Source organism: Mytilus californianus, unplaced genomic scaffold (genome assembly GCF_021869535.1).
Source record: "Mytilus californianus isolate M0D057914Y unplaced genomic scaffold, xbMytCali1.0.p SCAF_6, whole genome shotgun sequence".
Taxonomy (NCBI): domain Eukaryota; kingdom Metazoa; phylum Mollusca; class Bivalvia; order Mytilida; family Mytilidae; genus Mytilus; species Mytilus californianus.
The window spans coordinates 52123534-52147198 of NW_026262712.1; the positions used below are offsets into that span (position 1 = coordinate 52123534).

At 31.8% G+C, this 23665-nt stretch overlaps 1 protein-coding gene across 1 annotated transcript in view; it reads right to left on the reverse strand.

Annotated features, from left to right (window-relative positions):
- Positions 1–10494: 10494 nt before the first annotated feature.
- The window catches only part of LOC127705171 (uncharacterized), a 35085-nt gene continuing 21914 nt past the window's right edge, over positions 10495–23665 (reverse strand). Inside the window, exons 3-4 of the mRNA XM_052209418.1 lie at positions 11389–11601; positions 10495–10732 (exon numbers count right to left, since the gene is read on the reverse strand). Coding sequence (XP_052065378.1) covers positions 10524–10732; positions 11389–11601 — 422 coding nt within the window. The 3' untranslated portion in view covers positions 10495–10523. The remainder of the gene's footprint in view (positions 10733–11388; positions 11602–23665) is intronic.

Sequence of the window (23665 nt, forward strand, 5' to 3'; positions counted from 1 at the left end):
TAAGTCAACAAAATGGTTATCCTTTTTTGTGGCTGTTTTCAATTTTGACTTTCTTTTTTTTTACTGAACATGTTCAAAATAATTGAATAATTTCCACACCTCTGCTGCAATATACCAACTTCACCTGCATATGGGATATACATTTCCCCAACTCATTCGGTATTCAAGAGCTTGTAGCTGCTACTCAGACTTTATAAAACGTCTGAGCAGAAAGTTGATGAACCATAGTTATGTCAAAGAACGTCTCTTCCTTTTTCTAAAAAAGTTCATCGGAAGATACCAAGACATTGTTGATAAATATTCCGTATCAGCTTCACAAAAAATACATGATGGTCTTGAAGTATAGATTGTAGGTACTGACGTTCTTTATAATCTTAATTACGTGTTATAATGTTCTTTTCTATTTTAACCTTTACTATTTAGTCCATTTTTAAATATCCTTTTGGCGTGGTTCGGAATTTATACAACCCGCCATTATGTTATTGTGTTATGGTCATTTTTTGTATTCTTGTCTTTTATTTTTGCTTATGTGCTTGGTCTATAGAGTGTCTACATGCCATTGTGTTTTTCTCTGTTTGCATAGTTGTTTTTTTTTTATAGTGAATAAGATTACAACACAATGTTGACTGCTGTACCCCAATTTATTACATTTTTACCTATTATGTCTGTTTTTTTGCTCACACATTGTTGTCAATATAATGGAATTCTATGCGACTGTCATACAAGTGAGAGGTTTAGCTAGCTATAAAATCAGGTTCAATCCACCATTTTCTACATAAGGAAGTGCCTGTACCAAGTCAGGAATATGACAGTTGTTTTCCATTCGTTTGATGTGTATGAGCTTTTGATTTTGCCATTTGATAAGGGATTTTCCGTTTTGAATTTTCCTTGGAGTTCGGTACTTTTGTTATTTTAATTTTTGATCACATCGAAACTCATTTCCATATTTTGTTGAAACGCGACCATATTTTCAAGTAAACAAAATTTAAAAAATCTTTTTTTAGCTTCACAGATTTCACAAAAAAGATATATTTTAATTTTTAATTATTAAATAATCACTTTTTTTATTTTTGAGGATACATTTTCTTTACATTTTATGGTATTGTTATTGTTGACACACACACATACTTAGTAAACTTTTTAAAATAACAAAAACAAAAGTAATGACCAAATAACTTTACCCACAATGTATATGACATAAATTGAATCAAATGTAGTAATTATTGAATAAACCAGGTTATGATCTTTTTCAATTTTAAAATATTTGCTATTGTTTACACCAAGGCAGATACTAATGTGCTTGGAGCGATGATACTGTCAGTTTTATTCCAAAAATAAACAAAAATATGAAAAAACTAAATTTATCTATGACATGATGATAATTGATACTACGAGAAGTAATATGATTCTTAAATATTTGAGATATTTTGTTTCATGATCAGTAGCAGTACATTGTATTAATATTCTCTATATATATATAGGATTTAACGCATGTCAATGACCATTTCATTTTTTGTATTACTAAGAGATAGCACTGCAGTAATTGGTAAGTCAGAATTAATTTTATTTCTTAACCTCATGTTGTAATTTTTCAATGTTCTATTTTAATAAATATTTGTTTGAAATAATACGTGACTTTTTTGTGTAACTGTGTGTACACGAAAATGTATATCATTATTCATACAACAATAGTATATAGTTAACAACTAAAGAAACGCACCGCTCCATTAATTTCCTTGGAGTAAAAACTATTGCATATAAGAATTTTTTTATGATTGAAAAGAAACAAAATATTGACATGACGTTTCTGTAGTCATACATGTAATCACAAAATTCTGTGTAAAATCGAATTTTCTAAATTTTCATTTTTAACATTTCAAAAAACACATTTTAACCAAAAAAATACAAAAGAATGTTGACAAGTTATAGAAAACAGAAGTCGTGAATATTTTGTCGCCTGAAAACAACTAAAATAACTTTGATTTTCAGTTTCTTTATAGAATCTTGTATAATGACTAATTTGAAATTAAAATGAAAATTTCTCCGTAATCTCTGCATTACTTTCAATGTTATGCTGTAAAAATTAAAGATTTGTTTAACAAATTCATAGTAAAAACAAGAAATTGTAAAAAATTATCTATGTAATTAAAATGTGGTGGGTTATTTTGATGTTAAGTATAGTTGTTAATAGAAGATTTATTTTGTATTAATTTTGTGACCTTCATTTTATATTATTTACTTATACTGCACTGTTTTTGATTCGTAGTATACACATTCGGTTTAATTTGTCTCCAAACAACCTTGTTTTCTTTATAGATTGCTTTTTTTTATTTTCAATCTAATTGCCATAGCACAAATATCAAAAATACAAAAATCTTTCTTACAGAAATTTTGAAACGGATCAAAAATATACTAAGCTTATGATTTGGTACATCAGATTACTTATTTACCTTTTCTGAGGGTGCTCTAATGTATTATCAATCGGCTGCACATTAAAGAAAACAAGAATGAGACGGGGTGAAGGGTTAAGATCTTGTATTAAAATACATGATTCTGTGCCATGTGTTTACCACTAAAATACGTTCTTTGAAGGGTTCTACTACCTTGCAGATTTTCATGGCATTTTTATGTGTGGGGTCACACGTTTTAATTAAAACGGCATTTCTGGTTTAATATTCGTTATAAATATAGATAAAAATAGATGTCGGATATATGTCAATGTTACAGCAACCCAAACGATTCAAATAACATTTACACGTCAGTATATGAACACTTTTGTGACTTTTGGGTCCGACACCGAATCTGTAATCTCGTTATGGACACTTTGTTTTTCTTTATTTTAACGTTTGTTTTTCCATAAAAGATCATCAAAACTGTAAACAAGGGTGTTTCTAGTTCATGCGACCAGTTTAAAACAGTTACAATTTTTCTTGCAAATTTCAGTTTTAAGAAAAATAAGATCTCGAGAGTGTGGTTATTTCACAAAGCAAACAAGAATCATAATTTCCTAAAAATATGAAGATCTTCATAGGGTTAAGTGTAAACGTTACGTTTGTTTTGTTATCGCTAAATTCTAAAATTGGCATTTTTGGGGGGAAACATTTTCATATCATTCTGCTTTATATATTAGTTTACCCCTTTTCTTTAACAAGGACTTTGTAATGTTTCAATTTGTTCAGAAAAAATTATAACGAAATACCTTTTCAAACAAATGACAGAGAAAGATATAAGATGTATCGTAAAATTGAATATAAGAGGACATGATTGTGTTTACTACAAATTAATTTTAATCTGCAAAGGACATTTTTAGTGTCATTTGTTCCCAAAATGAATTCCTAAAATATAAGGATGTTTTTGTAAAAGAGGGGCGAAAAATACCAAAGGGACGTGTAACTATATCTATGACATGATAGATGACATTTGATAGTTAGAGGAGTAAAATAATTCATAAAAATTTTTTGGATTTTATTTCATAATTATTAGAATAATGTTGTTTTTGATATTCCATTTACAGAGTGGTTTACACCTCTAGGAGGACTTATTCAGTATTAAAAGATTTTTAGAACATACATTCCAGTTTAGGGTAAGTTTTATCTAGCTTGTTTGTTACTTTATATATTATTTGCGCTGTTTTTCTTCATATTTAAATGTTAAGAAATAAGTGTATATACGTTTTATAAGAACATATATACATTATGAATTCAACATTGAAGCTTATAGTAAATAATTCTACATATTTCTATGTAAGTGATATCATATCATTACATTTATCAAAATGGCAACACGTATATATTAACGTAGTTAAAAAAATCACAATTTGTTTTACACCTCTCCTGTATGTTATATGAATCGTAGTATATTCTTTAATCTGCACTTATCTATATACCCTTTTTTTTTTTAAATCGTTCCGTTAGTTTATATAGTGGAGCGTTTGTTTTTGCAGCCTATAGATATAGGAAGATGTGGTATGAGTGCCAATGAGACAACTCTTCATCCAAGTTACAATTTATAAAAGTAAACCATTATAGGTCAAGGTACGGCCTTTGCAGCCTACTCTGCTTGTGGACTGTTAATCCCCGAGGTTATCACTTGCCCAGTAGCCAGTACTTCGGTACTGGCATAAAATACGGGTAATGTGTTATTAAAATTTGCTGTTATAAAATTTTGAAAATTATTTTAAATTAATGAATTATATCTTCCTCATGCAAAGCTTCCTTGTCTGGCTTTAGCTATACTTTTTGTCCTTTTTGGTTTATGAGCTCTCCATCTTTTTAATAAGTTTTAGATTTTCAAATATGGTAGGTTGCAGGATTACTCCATAGTACGTTTTTCTGTATGTCTAAATCTTTTAAAATTTGCAATCATGGCTTTATTTGTTCCTATGTATTTTTATAACAACCATAACTCTTATAACCATCAATCTGTCAATTGCTTGATTTAGATTCAAGCAATTGTATATGTGCAGCTGAAAATGGGATTTTTCTTAATATCATAATCAGTGGGTCGATAACGCTGATGTGGAATCAGTTCCTTGGTTTATCACCACCCAAAAGTAAATGAAAAAAAAAAAAACACATTATAGATCTAATACGTCCGAATTGCTTTTCTAGATTTACCTTCATCAAGAACGCACAAAGCCGAATATTTGAAAGCCAAGGATGTAACCGAAACAGTTGTAGGGCTATACGACCAAAACGGACATTTTGCCTAAAGCAAATGAAACAATCCATCACGTTAAAGTTCTACATAATTATTCGTAGAATTGAACTTTAAACACGTATGGTAATAAAGTCTAGCCATATTGTAAATAAAATGAAAATTTTCCAATTAACCAATTTTTCTAATTTTTATCAATCATTTACGACTTTTTCAGAATGGAAGAATTAGAATATTGTGCTGGATGTCTTCGGTGTGGTGACGAAATATATGCAATGTTTTGGTGTGCACATTGTAGCGAATTTTTCTATCAACTCTTGTGCCAAATTGCACAAAAAATTACGAACACCTCATACCGTCTTGGCAAAGGAGCACTTAAGCATCAGTTCAGAACTTCTTAGACTGGGAAGGAATTGTGAAATCCATCGCTTACAAAAAACTGTTTTCTTTTGCTGTCAAAACGATCAGCTTGCTTGTGACAAATGTAAGTCAGAATCGCATCAAACTTGTACATATATCGTTTCCATTGAGAAAGCAGCTGAAAATGTTAAGAATGGGACTGTTTTATCTGATTTAGAAAGAAGGATTGATAATCTAAGTCAAAGAATAGAGGGAATTCTTAAATATAACAAAAATCCAATTGAACATGATGAATATGATAAAACCGAAATAGAAAACAAAGTTCGTGATGTTAAGCAACGATTAGTACTTCACTTTGAGGAACTAGAGAACCAGCTTTCTAATGATATCGATAAAATATTCCAAACTATGTTCAATCAGAATCCCTTGATCTAAAGAATTTAAAAACAACTATAAAAACGGTGGACGGTTGGAAACAAGATTTGAAATCTCAAAAAAAAAACCCAACTGAAATCCATCTATTCCAAGTCATTAAATTCATAGATAAAGAGTTCTATACTCAAGCATCGGAAGTCGCAAAATATACAACAAACAATCAAAGCATTGTCAAATCCTACGAGACTGAACCCGAAGAAAATACGACAAAGTCACGTTCTTGTTTGTGATGCCCGGGAAACGTTTCTTTTGTTCGTATATTTAAAGCAAATACTCTGGCTGAGCACGATAAATTACCAAGCGGATGTTTTATATCAGCAGATAAGTTACTGCTAAAGCCGCAATTTGGATTTGTCCTTTACATTTGTAATCATGATTGATCCAATTCAAAACCAATTACGTTAGATTTCTATCCAGAATGCCTAACCAAGTTTGATATTAACAAAATCCTGGTATCGTTCGGCGAAAATTACATACATACAGACCATTCTAAATATGAAAGCTGGGAATTAAGATCGGAGGTACATATTGCAAAGGACTTAGCAGCATAAATGTGAGGATCTAGCTCAAAGGCGATGAAAAGACCCTTGTTTTAATTGATACTGATGGAAATGAATTAGACAAGATAACAACAACAACTGACCCGCGTGATATTTGTGTACACCAATCTGGGGATATTTTTTTTACTTCAGAAAGTAATAAAATATTTGTAATAAGGTCTGACAGAAAGACACGTTTATTTTACCACCCACCCTGGAAACATGCTGATCTCGTCCATCCATCAGGTTTGACTGTAGACGGCGATGATGTGTACGTTGCAGGTATGGACTCAAATAACATAATATATAAATTTCAATTGATGGTCAGAATCACACAGTTGTTGTAACTAAGCGGACTACCTTACAATATTGAAACAAAAGAACTCATAGTCGTAAATAAACGCGGACTTTCGATTGACTTTTTTAAAAATTAAATGATTTTTTTTTGCCAAGTCCAAGTGGCAGAATAATTTGCAACAGCAGAGTTGTTTCTTTAACAGTTATTTTTTAACAAGTTTATACATATTGTTTTCATTATTAGACAATTTAAATTTTTCTAAATCTTTATTCATTGAACATATATGTTATTCAGAATTTAACTGAACTTCTAAGACATTTTGCAATAAACAGCTTAGACAACTTTAAATGTATTCTCTTTATCGGCTTACTTTTATATTATATTGCCTTCATATAGGAGTTTGTTCATTTTAAGCCTTCAAAAAGGAATGCAAACAAATTATAACCATATCAACATTTTACAGTTATGTGTATGTTTTGTGTATAAATTTCCACTTAATATGTTTCTATAATAACATTCACGGTACCAATCTAACTGTACTAGATTAGATATTCGACATTAAATGTCTCTTCAGTGATGCTCGAAGCATGAACATCCAAAACTCAATCAAAATTTGATCAGCTGATGAAACCAAAATTGATTTTACAATAACTTTGCATTTCCCTCAGGTAAGCTTAAACTTATAACATAATTGGTACCAGATGCACATTCCGTCAATTAATGGTTTTTCAGTGATGTACAGGTTAAAATTATCGAAAATGCAAAACATAATACAAACTTCGAAGAGCTAAGACGGTTTTTGACTGTTCTATATATACGGTGCATAATGTTAACGGGCTTTCGGGTCCCCTGACTAAAGGTGTTCAGTAACGGACTGTTTGTGATACAAAAATTGACCCCGTGTCAGAAAATGAACACAGGAGCAAAAAAGAAGTTTAAAGACTCTATGAAACTAGATCCACGGTATATCCAATGTAAAGTATCTTTGTTTATTTGTTTGTATTCATCGTGTGTCTTCAAATAACTTCAAAAAGGCATACACAAACGCAAGAAAAGACCGAATCCAGTCCGAGGAAGTAATGTTTTTAAGAGATGTTTTTAATTTTTCGTATCGGTTGACTTCTTTTTCTTTGACACAAAACGTAGTTGAGAACTGAAATAGCCAACAACATAAAGATTTTTTGGCACCTGACTGATAGGGACCATTTCTCAACGGACTAGTGGTGTTTTATTCATAAAAGTACCAAGAAGGTGCACTAATTGTAAACATAACAACATAATTCTGAAAAACCTGTTTGAGTTGACAGATCTAAGACTTTCACTTTGAATTAAAGATACCTAATATTTGATATAGTGTATATGTATGCTTGTCTTAACGAGACTCATGGCCGAGATACAAATCTAGCAAAAAATATGAAAATAATTTTTCAAGTTTGAAATGCATAAAATGTATAAGCAATGTGTAGCTGGGCATTGATTGGTTTCCTGATTTTTATTTTAACTCGAAGTTTAAGTACCAAGAAGATCCAAGAGCTATTATAGACTGGAAATCTTTAGACAACATATTCAGCTATGCAAAATAAGAACACTTTGTAAAGAACGTCTCGTCTTTTATCTCAAAGAGTTCTTCGGAAAGTACCAAGACCTATAAGGTAAATGTCCAGTGTCTTCATCACAAATAACCAAAGTTTTTTTTTGTCCCCAAGGGTGACTGAGGAATAGAAATATGGTCACTTTGGTCTTCTTCCGAACGGAAGTAAAACCCACGCGAAAGTGGGGTTTCCGTTTTGCTGTTCGGGAAGTCATAAACAGTCAGCTCCCAAAGGGTGACTGAGTAATCGAAATTTTAACGCTTTTGTTTTTTTTCCGACCGGCAGTATAACTCTTGCTAAAGTATGGTGTCCGTTTTGCTGTGCGGGATGTATAAATACGCAGCCTCGTCCGGTCTGAATGGGGACGTTATATCCAATGCCTCGTGTAGAGAGAATACCACGCTTTCTGCACGTTAAGGACCCTTGCAAAAACTCTTTGAGGGATCCGTAGCTGCCCTGTGGCAAGGCTTAATTTTGTTCTTTCCAATATAGCCTCATTTTCCAGTGGCATTCCTTATTTTCCCGACATTCATCCCGGATGGCTTCTATTACAGGAACTTCCTTTTGTATTGATTGTTAACTGAATTGTTCTCGTCCTGAACATGCATGAAATATTTGCCACTGGACGTTAAGCAATCAACAATCAATTAATCAGGATGGTCTTGAGTTTTACATTCTAGATGCTGACGTTGTGTATCATTTAATTTACTTTACATTTTTCCCTTTAATTGTCTTTGTACTATACTTTTCCTTTAAGTCGTATGACTCTAAGTGTGGCTCGGTATTCGTCCACCCAGCTTTCGGATTATTTGCATTTGGGCGTTCCTGATATGGGTGGGTCCCGAGTTACAATTCGGACGCATGAGGTTTTTATAGTGTTGTGTTCATATTGTTTACGCTTGTATTTATATTTTACTTAATTTGTTTTTTTATCGGAAGTGTATTTTTTATTATGTTTTACTATAATGTATGTACAAAATGTACTATGAACTACAAATACTTTTTTTGTTGGCGTCTTTGTCCGACTTTTAGGTAAGTTTATTTGAATCTTTAAGTCAGTTGTGTTTGTATGTCTGTGGTGTATCTGTACTCAGCTTTGGCAGCTGTATCCCAATTATTGTCACGATAACATATTATGTCTGTTTGGGTTGTTCACATAATTTTGTAAATATAACGGAACTTTACATAACTATCATACAAGTGGGATGTTTAGTTAACTATCAAACCAGATTTAAACCAACATTTTCTTCCGCTGGGGAAAATGCCTGTACCAAGTCAGGAATATGACAGTTGTTTTCGATTCGTTCCGTTGATTGATATAGTCGAGTATTCGATTGTGTCAGGTTTTATGGACTTCTCCCTTTTTGAATTTACCATGGAGTTCGGTATTTTGTTAATACTTTTTAATGCTTCCGTGAGTATGCTAGCAACATATGATTAAGTAACTGTGAATGTGGAATTAAAAAAAAATTAAAGTTAAGTTTAAGACCGTAGTAAAATACATCACTGACCTTGGATCTTCGCTGCTTCTTAATGAAATTGCAGGTTGGTAAACTGCAAGAGCCCCAACAATATATATAGGGCTACAATACTTCTTGATACACAGTAAATGCGAAAGTAGGATTCCGACGCACCATTGGTTATGTGATATATTGAAAGGGAAAAAATAGTATAAACAAAAATAGCGAACTCGAAGGTAAATTAAAAAAAGAGGGAAGTCCATTAAACCTGACCAAATCAAACACTCGACTAAATCAATCAACGAACGAATGGAAAACAACTGCCATATTCCTAACTTGGTACAGGCATTATCATCGGCGGAAAAAAATGTTGGGTTCAAACTGGTTTAACCTTAACCTACCCCAGGACTGCTATGGTTTAAAATTGCATACAAATGTAGGAATTAAACTGTTGAATTAATATATATTATAAATAATTGGATTGGGTTGAATCATCAGATCTGTACTAAGCACAAAACGATTATCAAAACGACAAAATTCCGATTTACCATTAATCATATCTTCTAAAAGCTAGCCCAAATCCAGATTTTACAAATAATTGAACCGTGTCTACCTGTCTGAAATATCGAAAAGCCTGATTTTATTAGCTAGATTCTAGCTGACAAGTTTTACCTTTACTCTTTAGTATCACTTTACTTTGCGCAAAAAAAAAATTCAAAACACGACTTGTTTGACCGTTATAACCGAATTTGTACTAACCATTAACAACATGACGGATGTTACTAGTGGAGAAAAAAATAAGTACCATTGTGGAACACTTGAAATCACCTTTAGTTTATGGTGGGGTTCGTGTTTCTCAGACTTGAAAACATTTTATGTAGTGTTTTGTTGCTTTTTTGTTTTTTGTCGTCTTTGTTTTTTGTTTGTTATGGCGTTGTCAGTTTAAATTTTACTATTGAGTTTTGAATGTCCTTGTTATCATCTGTATGGAAGAACAATGACCTACACAAGGACAAGTATGTTACCACGATATTACCAAAGTTGTGTATCTGCTGAAGTATATAAATGTAAATATTACGAGTAAAAACTTTTTTCTACAATATTTTCTGGATTTAAAGACCAGCATAAGCATACACTCTTTTGAAAACTGTAAGAAAACGTATGTATAATTTATTCAGCCAAATTATTCATACAGTGCATACACTTTGACTTCAGCCACATGTAAGAACTCTCTTCCTCGTATCATCAATTTAACATATCGTGCCTTTTCGTCATATTGACATCCAAACACAAGATGATCTCCGAGTTGAGCCGGTCCTGCGTAATGGGTACATAGATGCATGTTATTTGATGAAGTACCGACAATAATGTCCAGGTCATGCAGACGTCGTCCTGAAACAAATTAAAAGTTAATCTTTTTTCCTATGCTTAGATTGCAGTGTATTTATGTGTTCTTTTTCGTATAGGATATTCCTTGTTTGTCCTGTTAATGCATTCCCGTTTGCATTCGATCACTGATTTCCTAGTTTTAACACTCAGGTTGGTTTGAAATCGTCTCCTTATCTTGAATACAACACGTCAATAGTACACTTTTTCGAAGTTTGACTATTAGCTACAATGCTTAACATCTGCATAAAATTAAGAGAATTCTGTTTATAAGAACGTAAAATGCATGCCACAAATTACCAAATCAAATTTCGGAAATTTATCATAAAGATAGAAATAATCGAATTTAGATGTCAATAACAGTAAGTAAACTTAGCATAGATACCAAGTTTAACATTTTGTACGCCAGACGCGCGTTTCTTCTACAAAAGACTGATCAGTGACGCTCGAATAAAAACAATTAAAAAGACCAACTAAAGTACGAAGTCGAAGAGCATTGAGAACACAACATTCCAAAAGGTTTTGCCAAATAGAGCGAGGGTAGTCTACAAAAAGAACACAAACAAAAGAAATAACAAATCATAGAATGTCAAATAGTGTATAAAAGATTTATTATATGTCACTAAACAGATATAGCCCATCACGTAGATAACTTTACTCACCTGTATCTATAGAACCTTTGTTTCTGTTGAATATTTCGATCAGCTTTATTTGGTATGGTTTTCCTAGGTCAACAATCCAATAAGGTGATTGGTCCTTGTTAGTGTGCATATATGTATTCAAATCTCCATCAACAGCCTTTGAAGCATATTCTACCCCAGCGGTTGAACTTTGTTGGCATGACTTTCCGTACGCAACTTCCCATAAACGGATTTCTTTGATGTTTGGAAATACAGAAAAGGATAAAATAAGATAAACACCTTTATCAAATTAAAAGAGGTAACAAAATGCGTAAAACAAAATTTAAACTACTGCTGAAAGATATAATAGGTAAAAAAAAAGTAAACTTCATATACAGATATTACTGGATAAAGCCACATAAAATGAAAAATTTACCATGAATAAAATGAAATAATCTTATTTTCCGTAAAGTTTAGTTCGCAACCAACCATGTAAGTTTGAATTTCAATAACCATTATCTTTTAATTGTTCAAACTTTTTAACAGTAGCCATATGAAAAACAATTTGACAAACATATTACTAAATTTTAATCGAATATAGAATTTTCCTGGAAGTGTGATTCCACCTGCAAGAAGTTTATTTTAAGCGGCCTTTTAAAATGTTTCTGATTGCCTCATTATGATTTTAACTATAAATTATATATGGCGTTGCTGTTCTTTTTAGGGGGAGGGGTGGGGAAGGGGAGAGGAAGGGACACACCTTTGATATTCTAAATCATACTTTAAAGCAAGACTAAATGTTTTTTTTTAATTTCTTCTACATTGAAATCGTGTACAAATATATTTTGCACGCATTCGACAAGGTCATGTCTTTTTTGTACTTTTTATGACATTGTCGTATGAAATCTACGCCAAATTTATGTTCAGTCATTGATATCAGACTGTAAGACGACATCATTTCACATTAAAAGAACAATTTCAGATCCTTTGGAATGGTTTTGATTTTATTGTTGATGTTTTAATAATCGCTTTTTGTGTCTATTGTACAGTTATCCAAATCAGTAAATTGCTTTTCCGTAGGGTTGTTCATGTGCATGTCTCAAGTCAGGCACTTTCTAGTGATGTCTTTTGATATATATAACCTGTTTTGTCATGTAGAAAATTGGTATTGATAACAGAACTTATATGATCTCGGCTGTTGGTATTCACAATTTGTCTTACTAGAATTACATCGATTTAGAAAATGATAACTTCTCTTTTGTAGAATATAATATGCTGGCCTTCTTTTTTTGTGTCAGAGGATTGCTATGTGATTGATTTATACATTTCATTTATACTAAATACATAAATAATCAATTTTTAGGTTAAAGGCCAAATATAAAAAAAAAACATCTTTAAAGGGTTGATTAAATTCTTATTTTTCATTGGCAAATATACCATACATATTCAGGTTGATAACATGTTAAAGTGTTATATATGTACATCCAGCTTTCTATTTTACCAACTCGTTGTGTCCGACATTACAATGTAATTGTGTCAATAAAAATATGTCATCCAACCAGGATACTTTATTTTGTCTCCGAGCCGATCAGTCTTTATCCTGGTCATTAGAGTCGCATATTTCATGATATATCAGCAAATATCAAAACAAGTTAAATTCATTATTGTTCTCACCTGGGATCAAAACCATAATCGTAAGCACTCGATGCGAGCAAATAATTACTACACCAACAAAAGAATTAGCGTATTCGCAATTCGTTATTCCACACGAAAATGCGAGAGTTTAATGGTACGTTATCACGTATGAATAAGAATTTGACTATAATGTCTAGAAGATGAAAAATACATTTCGCAAAAGTCATTCTTTTAAAATAAGAAAGACGATTGACAGTACTATACTTCGTGTGTTTATTGTGAATCATAAAGAACAAATTTTCACGAAAAATCTTACTTAGTACATAGTCACACTTATTTCAAATAATGCCACCACAGACAATTTCATCCATTTGAATACCAGACTATTTGATCGAAAACATATTACTTGAGTTGAGTATTTTATTTTACAACAAACAGTCGGTATTATTTGGGTACTAATTGTCAACTAATACCGACCCTTTTATGTTCCGATGAAACATTATTCACATTAAACCTTCTCATGCAAAATAAGAATCACCTTGCCGAATTTCGTAAGTTTACGTTCAGATATATTGATGATGTTCTGTTATTAATCCCACACATTTCATCCATCGGTCGATTGGTTGAATGAAATTTTATATCCTTGTATACCTTGAAATTAAGTATAGTACTAATACAAAAAAGTTTGTTCCCTATCTAAATATTTTTTTCTTAAAATTGAAATTGATGGTACACTTCTAACTAGGATGTAAGCTTAAAATTTGATTCAGTTTTCTAATGAGTGTCAACTCGTCAACAAAGGGGGAGATTATTGTGCAAAAGTAAAACTGGTTTAATCCAACCTCAGTTTGTGTTTGCACCAAGTCAGATTATCTGGACCATATGTTGTTAGCTGTTGTTTGACTGCAATCGGCACTAAATACGTTTTACGGTCACCATCACGGATTGACAATGTTGATTGACCAAAAACAACTTGACTGTGTCTCAACTTCTGACAGACATATTTTTTCGTGGTCTAATACCTTACAATTCTCGAAAAATCGTCTGATCAGTGATATAAAGAGATGCATGCATAGCTAGAGATACTTAGCTCGTGGACGTACCCAGGCGGGACAGCCTTGCTCCTTTTGGAGTTCATGCAATTTCCTGATTGCCGCGGGAAAAAAAGCATTCGTAGCAATTGGGGAAAATGAAAAGTCAATCCGCAAAAACTTTCCTCCTCACACAACCCGAATATCAAATGGTCGTATCTTAACACAATTCTAAATGAAGAAAGAAAAGACAGCAACCTCCAAGTGGTCTTGTTTTACAACTATAGTATCACTACATAATATGATGAAGATACCTCTGGTAATATACGAATATAGATTCACATACCTTTTGGATGTCGGCGTAGTAGTGAGTACTTGTATTAATGCAGTGTTACGATTTATCTTTGATTTTATTTTTTTGTAAAAGCTGTAAATTTTGCCTAGTTGTAATTGAATAAAAAATAAGAAAAAACAAAAACAAACAAGATTCGCATTTTCTTTACCCTTGTATCTGGCAAAATTGTGAACTTTCTGTGATAATTTGTGTGACGTTATTTTCGGAAAGAGAAACTCTGCATATTCTACGAAAAACAAATAATCACGCAAAGTTGTCGTCAGATGTCGTGTCATTGCAATGCAAACGAGATAGTTTGCGTGTTTATCATATAATTTACAACCCAAATATAACTAAAATGACACTATCAAATTTATGAAAAATAGATATGTTTGCACAAGTGATGGTCGTTCAACTTTTGAGGGTATTGTAAATTTTTCTGCTTAGATCTTAATAATGACCAGTGATTGTTTATTTTTTGACAATGATAATTGATTTATTAGTCTAAAGCTGTTACAATTACCTTATTTCTACAGCTTTCACGAACAAGGTACCTTGATATATTAATATCTTAAAAAACAGGGTGTCTTAAATATAAGTTTTACTTTATAATTGTTAGTTAATTACATACTTTCATACATACATATATAAATGCTAATCATCTAAATTGGTAATTGCGTAGTTCTTGTTCCGGATTTGACCTTTACTTTTCCATTCTTTCAGGTGTAATACCACCAAATCATAGTACGTCACATCCGGTCGAAAAAAATATTCCCTTGAATTTGACAGTTGTATGAAATTAATCCTTTATTTCATTGCAGTAAAAAAATTCTGGTCATAAACATATATCTTGGGCGTTTCAAAGCATCATTCTTTTTTTATTTAGTGTTTCTTTCTATAAAATATTTTGGAAACTTGAGGTTACATGGTTCCTAAAGCTCTTAAACAAGAAAAAAGGGGTGAAAATTTGATTGGTTAACTTCCAATGATGGTTATTATCTTATATGCAATGAAATGTTATGTGAATTTTTTTTCTCAAGTACTGGACGGGATAAAACTTTACTCTTTATTTGAAACAAAGATAAATTCTGCACAATTTGTTGAAAAGTACAAATTTAACAAAAACTAATAGGGGAAAACAATGGTGGAATTACTCCTATTATGGGAAGCTGCACGTGCACCTTTGACCGTGTATGTAAAAAGGGACCTCATAATGAAGACAAAGAGGTCCATTAGTCGTATTTATCATCCTACAGTCATCTTTTGTATCATATTCAACTGTTTGTAGGCAGATTAGATAAATATTTGATCATTTATTGGTCAACACTATTTTCTAACATGATGCAGCTTGATTTGAATTTTTGGTAGAAATGTTGCTCGAATCGCTGTTAATGTCTTACATTATACTAGATTTTTCTCAAACTATTGAACTGATTATGACAAAACTAGACAGTAATGCTTAAAATAACCAGTATTACAAAGGAAATAAATCACAGTATAGTTTTTCGTAAAAAAAAATTTCAATTTGAAGTACTTCGCTTTGATCTGTAACAATATTTTCTTTATTGGGCGCCTTTTGCTTTATATTCATAGTACTTTTCTAATTGATTTTCAATCTGATTTATTGTTTGCAATACGTTATTTTCATTCATCTGATATTTTTCTGTTAAAATGTTTTGAGTTTTTTTTTCTAATTGTTTTAATGCATGCTCTACGTTTGCAAAAGTTTATGGTAAAAAGTTTAATATCAAGTTTTATTGCATCTCATAGAAGATGCAAATCGATAGTTGTTTCTTGCATGATAGTCTTATATTTTGCAATTATTATTTCTATTTCTTTACAATATTCGTTTTCTTCTAGAATAGAATTATTTAATTTACAGTATCCCAGTGTCATATGGTATTTTGAACCCCCATGAAAAGTTAACCCGGGGTCAAAATACCATATGGTTAATTGACCCCGGGGTCAGTATACCGAATGGTATTTTGACCCCGGGGTCATTTTACCCATGTGGTATTTTGAACCCCACCATGGAAAATAGAACCCCCCTGTTCAAAAGTTATACTGCAGATTATCAAATGTACACTATGTTGGCTATGATTTTTTTTTAAATTGGAGGTGTATAGGGGGGGTTCTACTGGCATACTGGCATAAATACCATGGCAGGGAGGTCAAAATACCATGGCTAAGTAAAATTTCCCAAACATCTTTTCCAGCATGTTAAATACATACCAACTACTTATTGGAGTATTATTTCTATGTGAAGGAGTTAGAATAGCTAGATTTTTTTGTAATTAGAGTTGTATAAAGGGGGGATCAATATATCATGGCAGGGGGGGGGGGGGGGTCAAAATACCATGGCTTAGTAAAATTTTCCATACATCTTGTCCAGCATGTTAAATACTTACCAACTACTTATTGGAGTATTATTACTATGTAAAGGAATTAGAATTGCTCGATTTTTTTAAATTGGAGGTGTATGGGGGGGGGGTTCTACTGGCATACTGGCATAAATACCATGGCAGGGAGGTCAAAATACCATGGCTAAGTAAAATTTCCCAAACATCTTTTCCAGCATGTTAAATACATACCAACTACTTATTGGAGTATTATTTCTATGTGAAGGAGTTAGAATAGCTAGATTTTTTTGTAATTAGAGTTGTATAAAGGGGGGGGCAATATACCATGGCAGGGGGTCAAAATACCATGGCTAAGTAAAATTTTCCATACATCTTTTCCAACATGTTAAGGGCATCTGATAGTTTCACGTTATATTGTCATTTTTATAACTTTGAAATATGTTGTAGGCCTGGGCGTGTTATAAAAAAATCACCAAATAAAACATAGGTCACCGTGCTTGTTTTCGAGAAAATTGAGGCTGAAAATTTGGGATTTTTGCACTTTTGTAAAAAAAGTTAAGCAAAGTAATAAAAAGTTTGGAGAAGTTATTCTTCGTCACAAATTGATAAGATTGGATTCAATTTGATGCTGTGATAAGTGAAAATAAGGGAAAAATAAATCCCTACAAGAATGACTAGTTAATTATTCAAACCATGCTTAAAATTACAGATAAGATGCTCAAAGTGGGATATTTGTTTACCTTAAAATGTGGAAATCGAGAGTTTCTTATATTGTCATTTTTTTCATTTTTCTACATTAATTGTCTTTTGTCATGCTTACTCAAAATAGCAAATAAAAAATATATGTCACCGTGTTGGATTCGAAGAGAAATCGCGATTTATCCTAAAAATTGCGTCCCCCTTAGTAACCTCAACGTTAGCGCGAAAATGAGCGACGTAGCTGGCTAACAATTTTGACGTCTTCCGCCAATTATCTCTGCAAGTTATCGGCGACATTTTTCAGGTGTATATATATTGCTTATTAGGAGCTGCCTTAATATAGTACTATTGTTTTCGGAAAAAAAAACCATGTATATCATAAATACCTCTGTTTATTCTGTTTATGTTCTAGGTGAGAAACATATGAACATCTCGAGCATAGTTATTGCGGACATTTTTTTACGGCTTAATTTAAAGACTTGCAGCAATTTAGAGCTTGACATGCCGGTACCGTACACACTTGTGTATTGTTTAAGACCATATGTTGGCCTCTAGATGTTTTTTTGTTTGTTTTGGTTGGTAGGCTGCTGTTTCATTGACATACCCCACAACATCCTTTTATTCACATTGTAATCTCTTTTAAAAATTTCATATTTATTCATAAAATCAAACTATTATTCGGGTGAATGATTACAGTTGAAGAAAACTTGGAGGCTCCTACTGTTTTAGCCAGTTTTAAAAGTTCACTTGTATATACTTATTTCCATTGGATCACAGCACAAAGGTTACGTACATGAGGTCTTTTCCTGCAAACGGAACTTGTCAGAAAACAAACAAAAACTTATATATAGCAGAATCTTCAGTTTGTTAAAGGAGGCTTTTACCAGACAGAGAAACTTAACAATAATTCTGAAATGTTTCATAATTTTTGATTTGGCAAAAACGATTGAATTAATATCTGGAAGACTGGACATGTTACCTATACATTCCCCATAACTTTGGTTTTGGTTTTTGTGTCCTTTTTTTTCCTCTTCCAAATTTCAACATATACATGTACCGTCCGATCTTACGATTTTAAAGCAAGCCCCTAATGCATTTATAATCTGGTTAGTAAACGTTCAGAAATAACACATAATGTTGTAGAAACCTCAAAGTAAAGCTGTGATGACTTTAACACAGAAATAAAGACCTTAAAAAAAGGCAATCAGTGTGTAATAAATTTATGGAAAACTGGCCCTACCTCTTTTGGTTTTGTACTATTATATTGGCATGATACTTTCTCCTCGTAATAACCAGTACTTTTTAGTATTTCATGCTTTTTTTGTGGAAAAGTTGCGTTTAAGTCAAAATACTTTCCTTATAGCGTAGTTTTATTGGTAAATTACCAATATATTTTTGTCTCCCGCGCGACCCGTTGCGGGGGTCATAGAAATAGCGCTCTTCTGTCCGTCCGTCCGTCCGTCTGTCTGTCCTTCCGGTCTTGTTAGCTCTCTCACGTTTACAATTCTTGCCAGTTTTTTTTATAAAACTCATATCATTTTTTTAGTTATTGCCCTTGGATAAAATATGTGCAACGCGAAAGACAGTGGAACTCTGTTCTTTTATTAAAAGTTGTATCATCGTTACTCATAGCGGTATACCATTATTTGTTTTACATAAATAAATGGAATAAAATGTTCCGTTAGGAAATTTACTTCTTTTGAAGTGTTGATGTTTTTTACAAGGGATTACAATTATTAAAACTGGATGTTTGCGCTACCTGAACTTTCGGTATGAGATTTTAAAAATCATTGAAACAAATTGGTATTGACTTTGCTTTTCTGTGCTGTAATAAAATGTCAGAAAATTGGATCCAAATCAAAATTCGATCATGGATGATGAATGATAATAAAAATGATAATTGACAAGCATTATATTAGTAACACTAAAAGGGTCAGTCGTCTTGAGATTGCTCACTATACGATATTTTGTTGAAGATCTCACAGAATCTTCAAAACGAGGAACACCAGAGGGGGGGGGGGGGGCAAAATACCATAGCTAAGTAAAATTTTCCAAACATCTTTTCCAACATGTTAAATACTTTCCACATACTTATTAGAGTATTATAACTATGTAAAGAAGTTAGAATAGTTATATTTTTTTTTAAATTGAAGGTCTATAGTAGGGGGTTCAATATACCATGGCAGGGGGGCAACATACCATGGCTAAGTAAATTTTCCAAACATCTTTTCCAGCATGTTAAATACATACCAACTACTTATTGGGGTTATTATTAATATATAAAGGAGTTAGAATAGATAATACTTTTCAAATTTGAGGTCTTCAAGGGATAGGGTCAATATTCCATATTTAAGGTTATTGACAGAGGCCTCAGTTTGATGACATAATTGATCAAGTATAAGAGTTGATTGTTTCCATTGTTTTTAATTGCATAAATAAGTGCATTAATAACCAGTGAGTTATTAGATAATAGATTCATCTCTTTCATTCAAATTTTCATTTACTGTTGCATTCAGTACATTTGATATACACTATAAAGAACCATTATTTGTCATTCAACTATTCCACTCTTCCACATTTATTCTTGCTTTGTCATACTTATATACATATATATATATATATATGATACATTAAATTGTCATTGACCATAGCAATAGTTTTTGGACATAGTCTACATATCTTAAAAACAAATAAGTCTAAAATTTTACTGTCTTCAATTTGATAAATTTGGTAAATTGACCTGTTTGATCAAATAACTCTGATAAACATTAAATTTGATCATTCTGCAATAATGAGAGACTGGCTCATAAGAAATGGTATCTTGCATAAGTTTGAGTTTTAATTCAATTTGTTCAATTAACTTATATAAATACTTAATCATTGTTATTATCTCTAAAAAAACATTTTAGATGTTTAAATGTAGACATAGATATTGTAGTACGTGTATCCCTGTAATACAAAACTTAGTACATGTATATACTTTTTTCACATTGTAAATTAAGAATATTTTCTTTGAATATAACAATGGAAGATCATCATAATGTCTTGTCTGTATTCTATGGTGTTGTTGTAGAGTGCCTGAAAAGTTGATGACTGACAAATCTCCTGTAACCCTTTACATGGCATTGTCTCATGATGGTTGGTGGCTTCTTGTGAAGAATTGCATATTCATTCTGTAACCGAAAAAAATCTTTAGATGTTTTGTTCAATATTGAAGCACTTCTTTTCTGATTGCATATGGATAACTTTTAAACATTATACATTTGATTATATACTGTCAAAATAGTCATTCAAATCAAGTTGAAAAAAGGTAATACTGTATATTGCTTATTCTGTTTTTTCTGCTTTTATAATTGAACCATGTAGCAAAATGGCACGAAATAAGCCATTAGTTGCATAGCTACAGTGATATCAATAACTTTTTCACTTGATTTATACATATCAATGTATATCAATGGATACATCTTATATTGTACAAGGCAAACCAATTTTCACAAATGTAGGGTAAACTGACCAGGCCTCTATATCATGTATATAAAAATAATTACCCTTTTGTATTTTGAGGTAAAAAAAATATCTTTCAATTCATCATTAGGTTTAATTTGTTTTATTACAACATAAGTTCAAAGCATGTAAGTATAAGAATCTAGTAGAACTAGCTTTGTTTAATCATAACATAATCAAAATCTCTCAGAACAAGCAACTAAAACAAAAATTTGGAAAGATGACCACTCCACTGATGCATACATAATAGACACTAACTGTAAATTCAAAAAGGTAAAAGCATACTTCTAACAGTTATGCACATTAAAGGTTCAAATTAGCGTCATAAACTACTTAGTAATTATGTTTTATTAACCTTAGCCTTGGTGTTTAATTTTTTTTTCTTTTTTTTCCTTGATGAGATCTTGTTGGTGTTTTAATTTTACAGCTACTCATCTAATTATTTTTCTTCAAGAAATTTATAATGAACAGATATTTCAAAACTGTAGGATTTAGGGTTTTATGTTGTAGAAACCATTTTATATAGCAGATACAGAAAATCTTAAATAAATGTTCAAATCCTTTTATCTTACATTTCAAATAAAACCTACACATTTCAGTCAGTATCCTTCAATGATCATTTCTTAACAACCGTAACACTTAGGCTGTTTTTTTTTAAATAAATGATAACTGATAAAATAGGAATTTCAAACAGAAAAAAAATAATATAAGAACAGATCTCAGAAGTTACAATATGACTAAAACTGTCAGTTGATAACGTTTTAGAAGATACTACCTTTTATTAACCTTTTTTATATGAAAAGAGCGATAGAAGATGTTCAGAAATGCAAACTAGAAAAATGATAATGTCAGAAAAGGGAAATATTTTTGAATGAGGCACATTTATAAACAAATAATCATTTCTGATACAAATATTAATATTTGCTGTTCAAACTTAGTATTTGCCAAAAAAAAAAATTGTGATTTTTAACAAAAGATATTTTCCCAAAAATTAATAAGCCAAATTTCATTAAAATTCAATATGCGCAACAACTTTGCAAATGACATTTTTCATTTGCTTCCTTTCTTTACTTTTTGACTTTTTTCACTTAAAAAAATTGTTGACAGACAGACAAACGTACAAATAGACAAAGTGAAAACTATAGGGATCATCCATCAATACCCTAAATATACTACAAAATGTCAAGGAAAAGTTTTAATTGTTTGTGCATTCTTTTAAGAATTAAAAACAAAAATCAAACTGAAAAGCTAGTGAAAATGGAAAGAATTTAGGCAACCAACCAACCCTTTTATAAGCCAACACACTAATTTTAAAATTAACTAGCCACCCTAAATTTTTTCACAGTTAAATATTTTTTTTTTTTATCTTTAATCAATTTAAAGAAAGCTTCATGCTGGCAATATATTATTTGCAAATGCCTGACAATTCCATTTATTGTAATATTGGGCTTTTAATCATATATGGAGGCCTGGTCAGTATCAGGAGTAACTAATAAGAAAAATTATAAAAAAAATACTCACCACTACATGACTTGGCAAGGTTCTGTCGGCGTTTTACGTTTCCGCAAATTTGCATTACTTTTCCGGGAAAAAAGATGACGTTTCCGCAAAAAATATACTACTTTTCCGAGAAAATAGTAACGATTCCGGAAAAAATAAATTATGACTTTTTCTAGAAAATAATTAAGAAATACCTTGAACTTTGTCCTAAATGCATTGCACATTCAAAGTCAATATGATCTAGTCTTCTGGTAGTGCACACATCAATAAGCAGATCCAACATTTTGATAAAAAGTGGAAGTAACGCAAACACAAGAGGAATGTAGTTACCATTTTACACCCATGTATCGAATAATTAACTGTGCCATCTATGAAAATATCAGTTATTTCATTACATAGACGATCATGGACATTTTAGTTGGTGAAACATAAAAATATAACGATTCCGACATCATCATCTTTCACTAAGGTGAAACTTTCATTTTTTTTATATCTAGAATATTGTAGATATAAGATCAGAACCTTTTTGTATAAAAATATGAAATAAATAATGTATCTAACATATATTCAAATATTATTAATTTACTACAAGGTAAATTTCCGGAAAAGTAATAAATACAATTTCCGGAAACGTATACTTTAAGATCCGGAAACGTAGTATTGGAACTTTGAAAAATTAGCGGAAATGCAATACGCCCGGTTCTGTTGTTGGGATCACTGCTTAGGAAACTGTGTAAACTGTAAAACTCTTATGTTTCCATTGTAAATTTAGATGATGAATTGAATAATTGATGATGATGAAGATGGAAGTGTTTAACGACCTTGACTGGCTTTACAGCCCTCGCACGGTCGGCTCGGTGCCCGAAGGCGTTTGGTGGGCATTCAAATGTTTTTGTTGTTGTCAAGCTGGAATAAGGCGGCCATTTTGGTTTTGCTGGATTGATTAAGTTTTTTACTATTGTTGTTTGGTTGCAGTCTATTTCCTTCACAACGGCTGCTTTTAGGGCCAGGTTGGTCAGCTTGGCAGCCCGCTAACCACGATGATGAAGTACTGGTCGATGGGTCTCGGACATAGTAATAACGATGACAGAAAGCTTTATCAGGAACAAAGACGTAAGTAGACTGTGAAATGGCGGTCCATTATCCAACACCTACGATACAGACCCTCGGACGTCAGTCGGCATACTTTGTCCCCCATAATGGGTGTTACGGACCATATGCTAACGCGGGTATTTACGCAAAACAACAAGTTTATG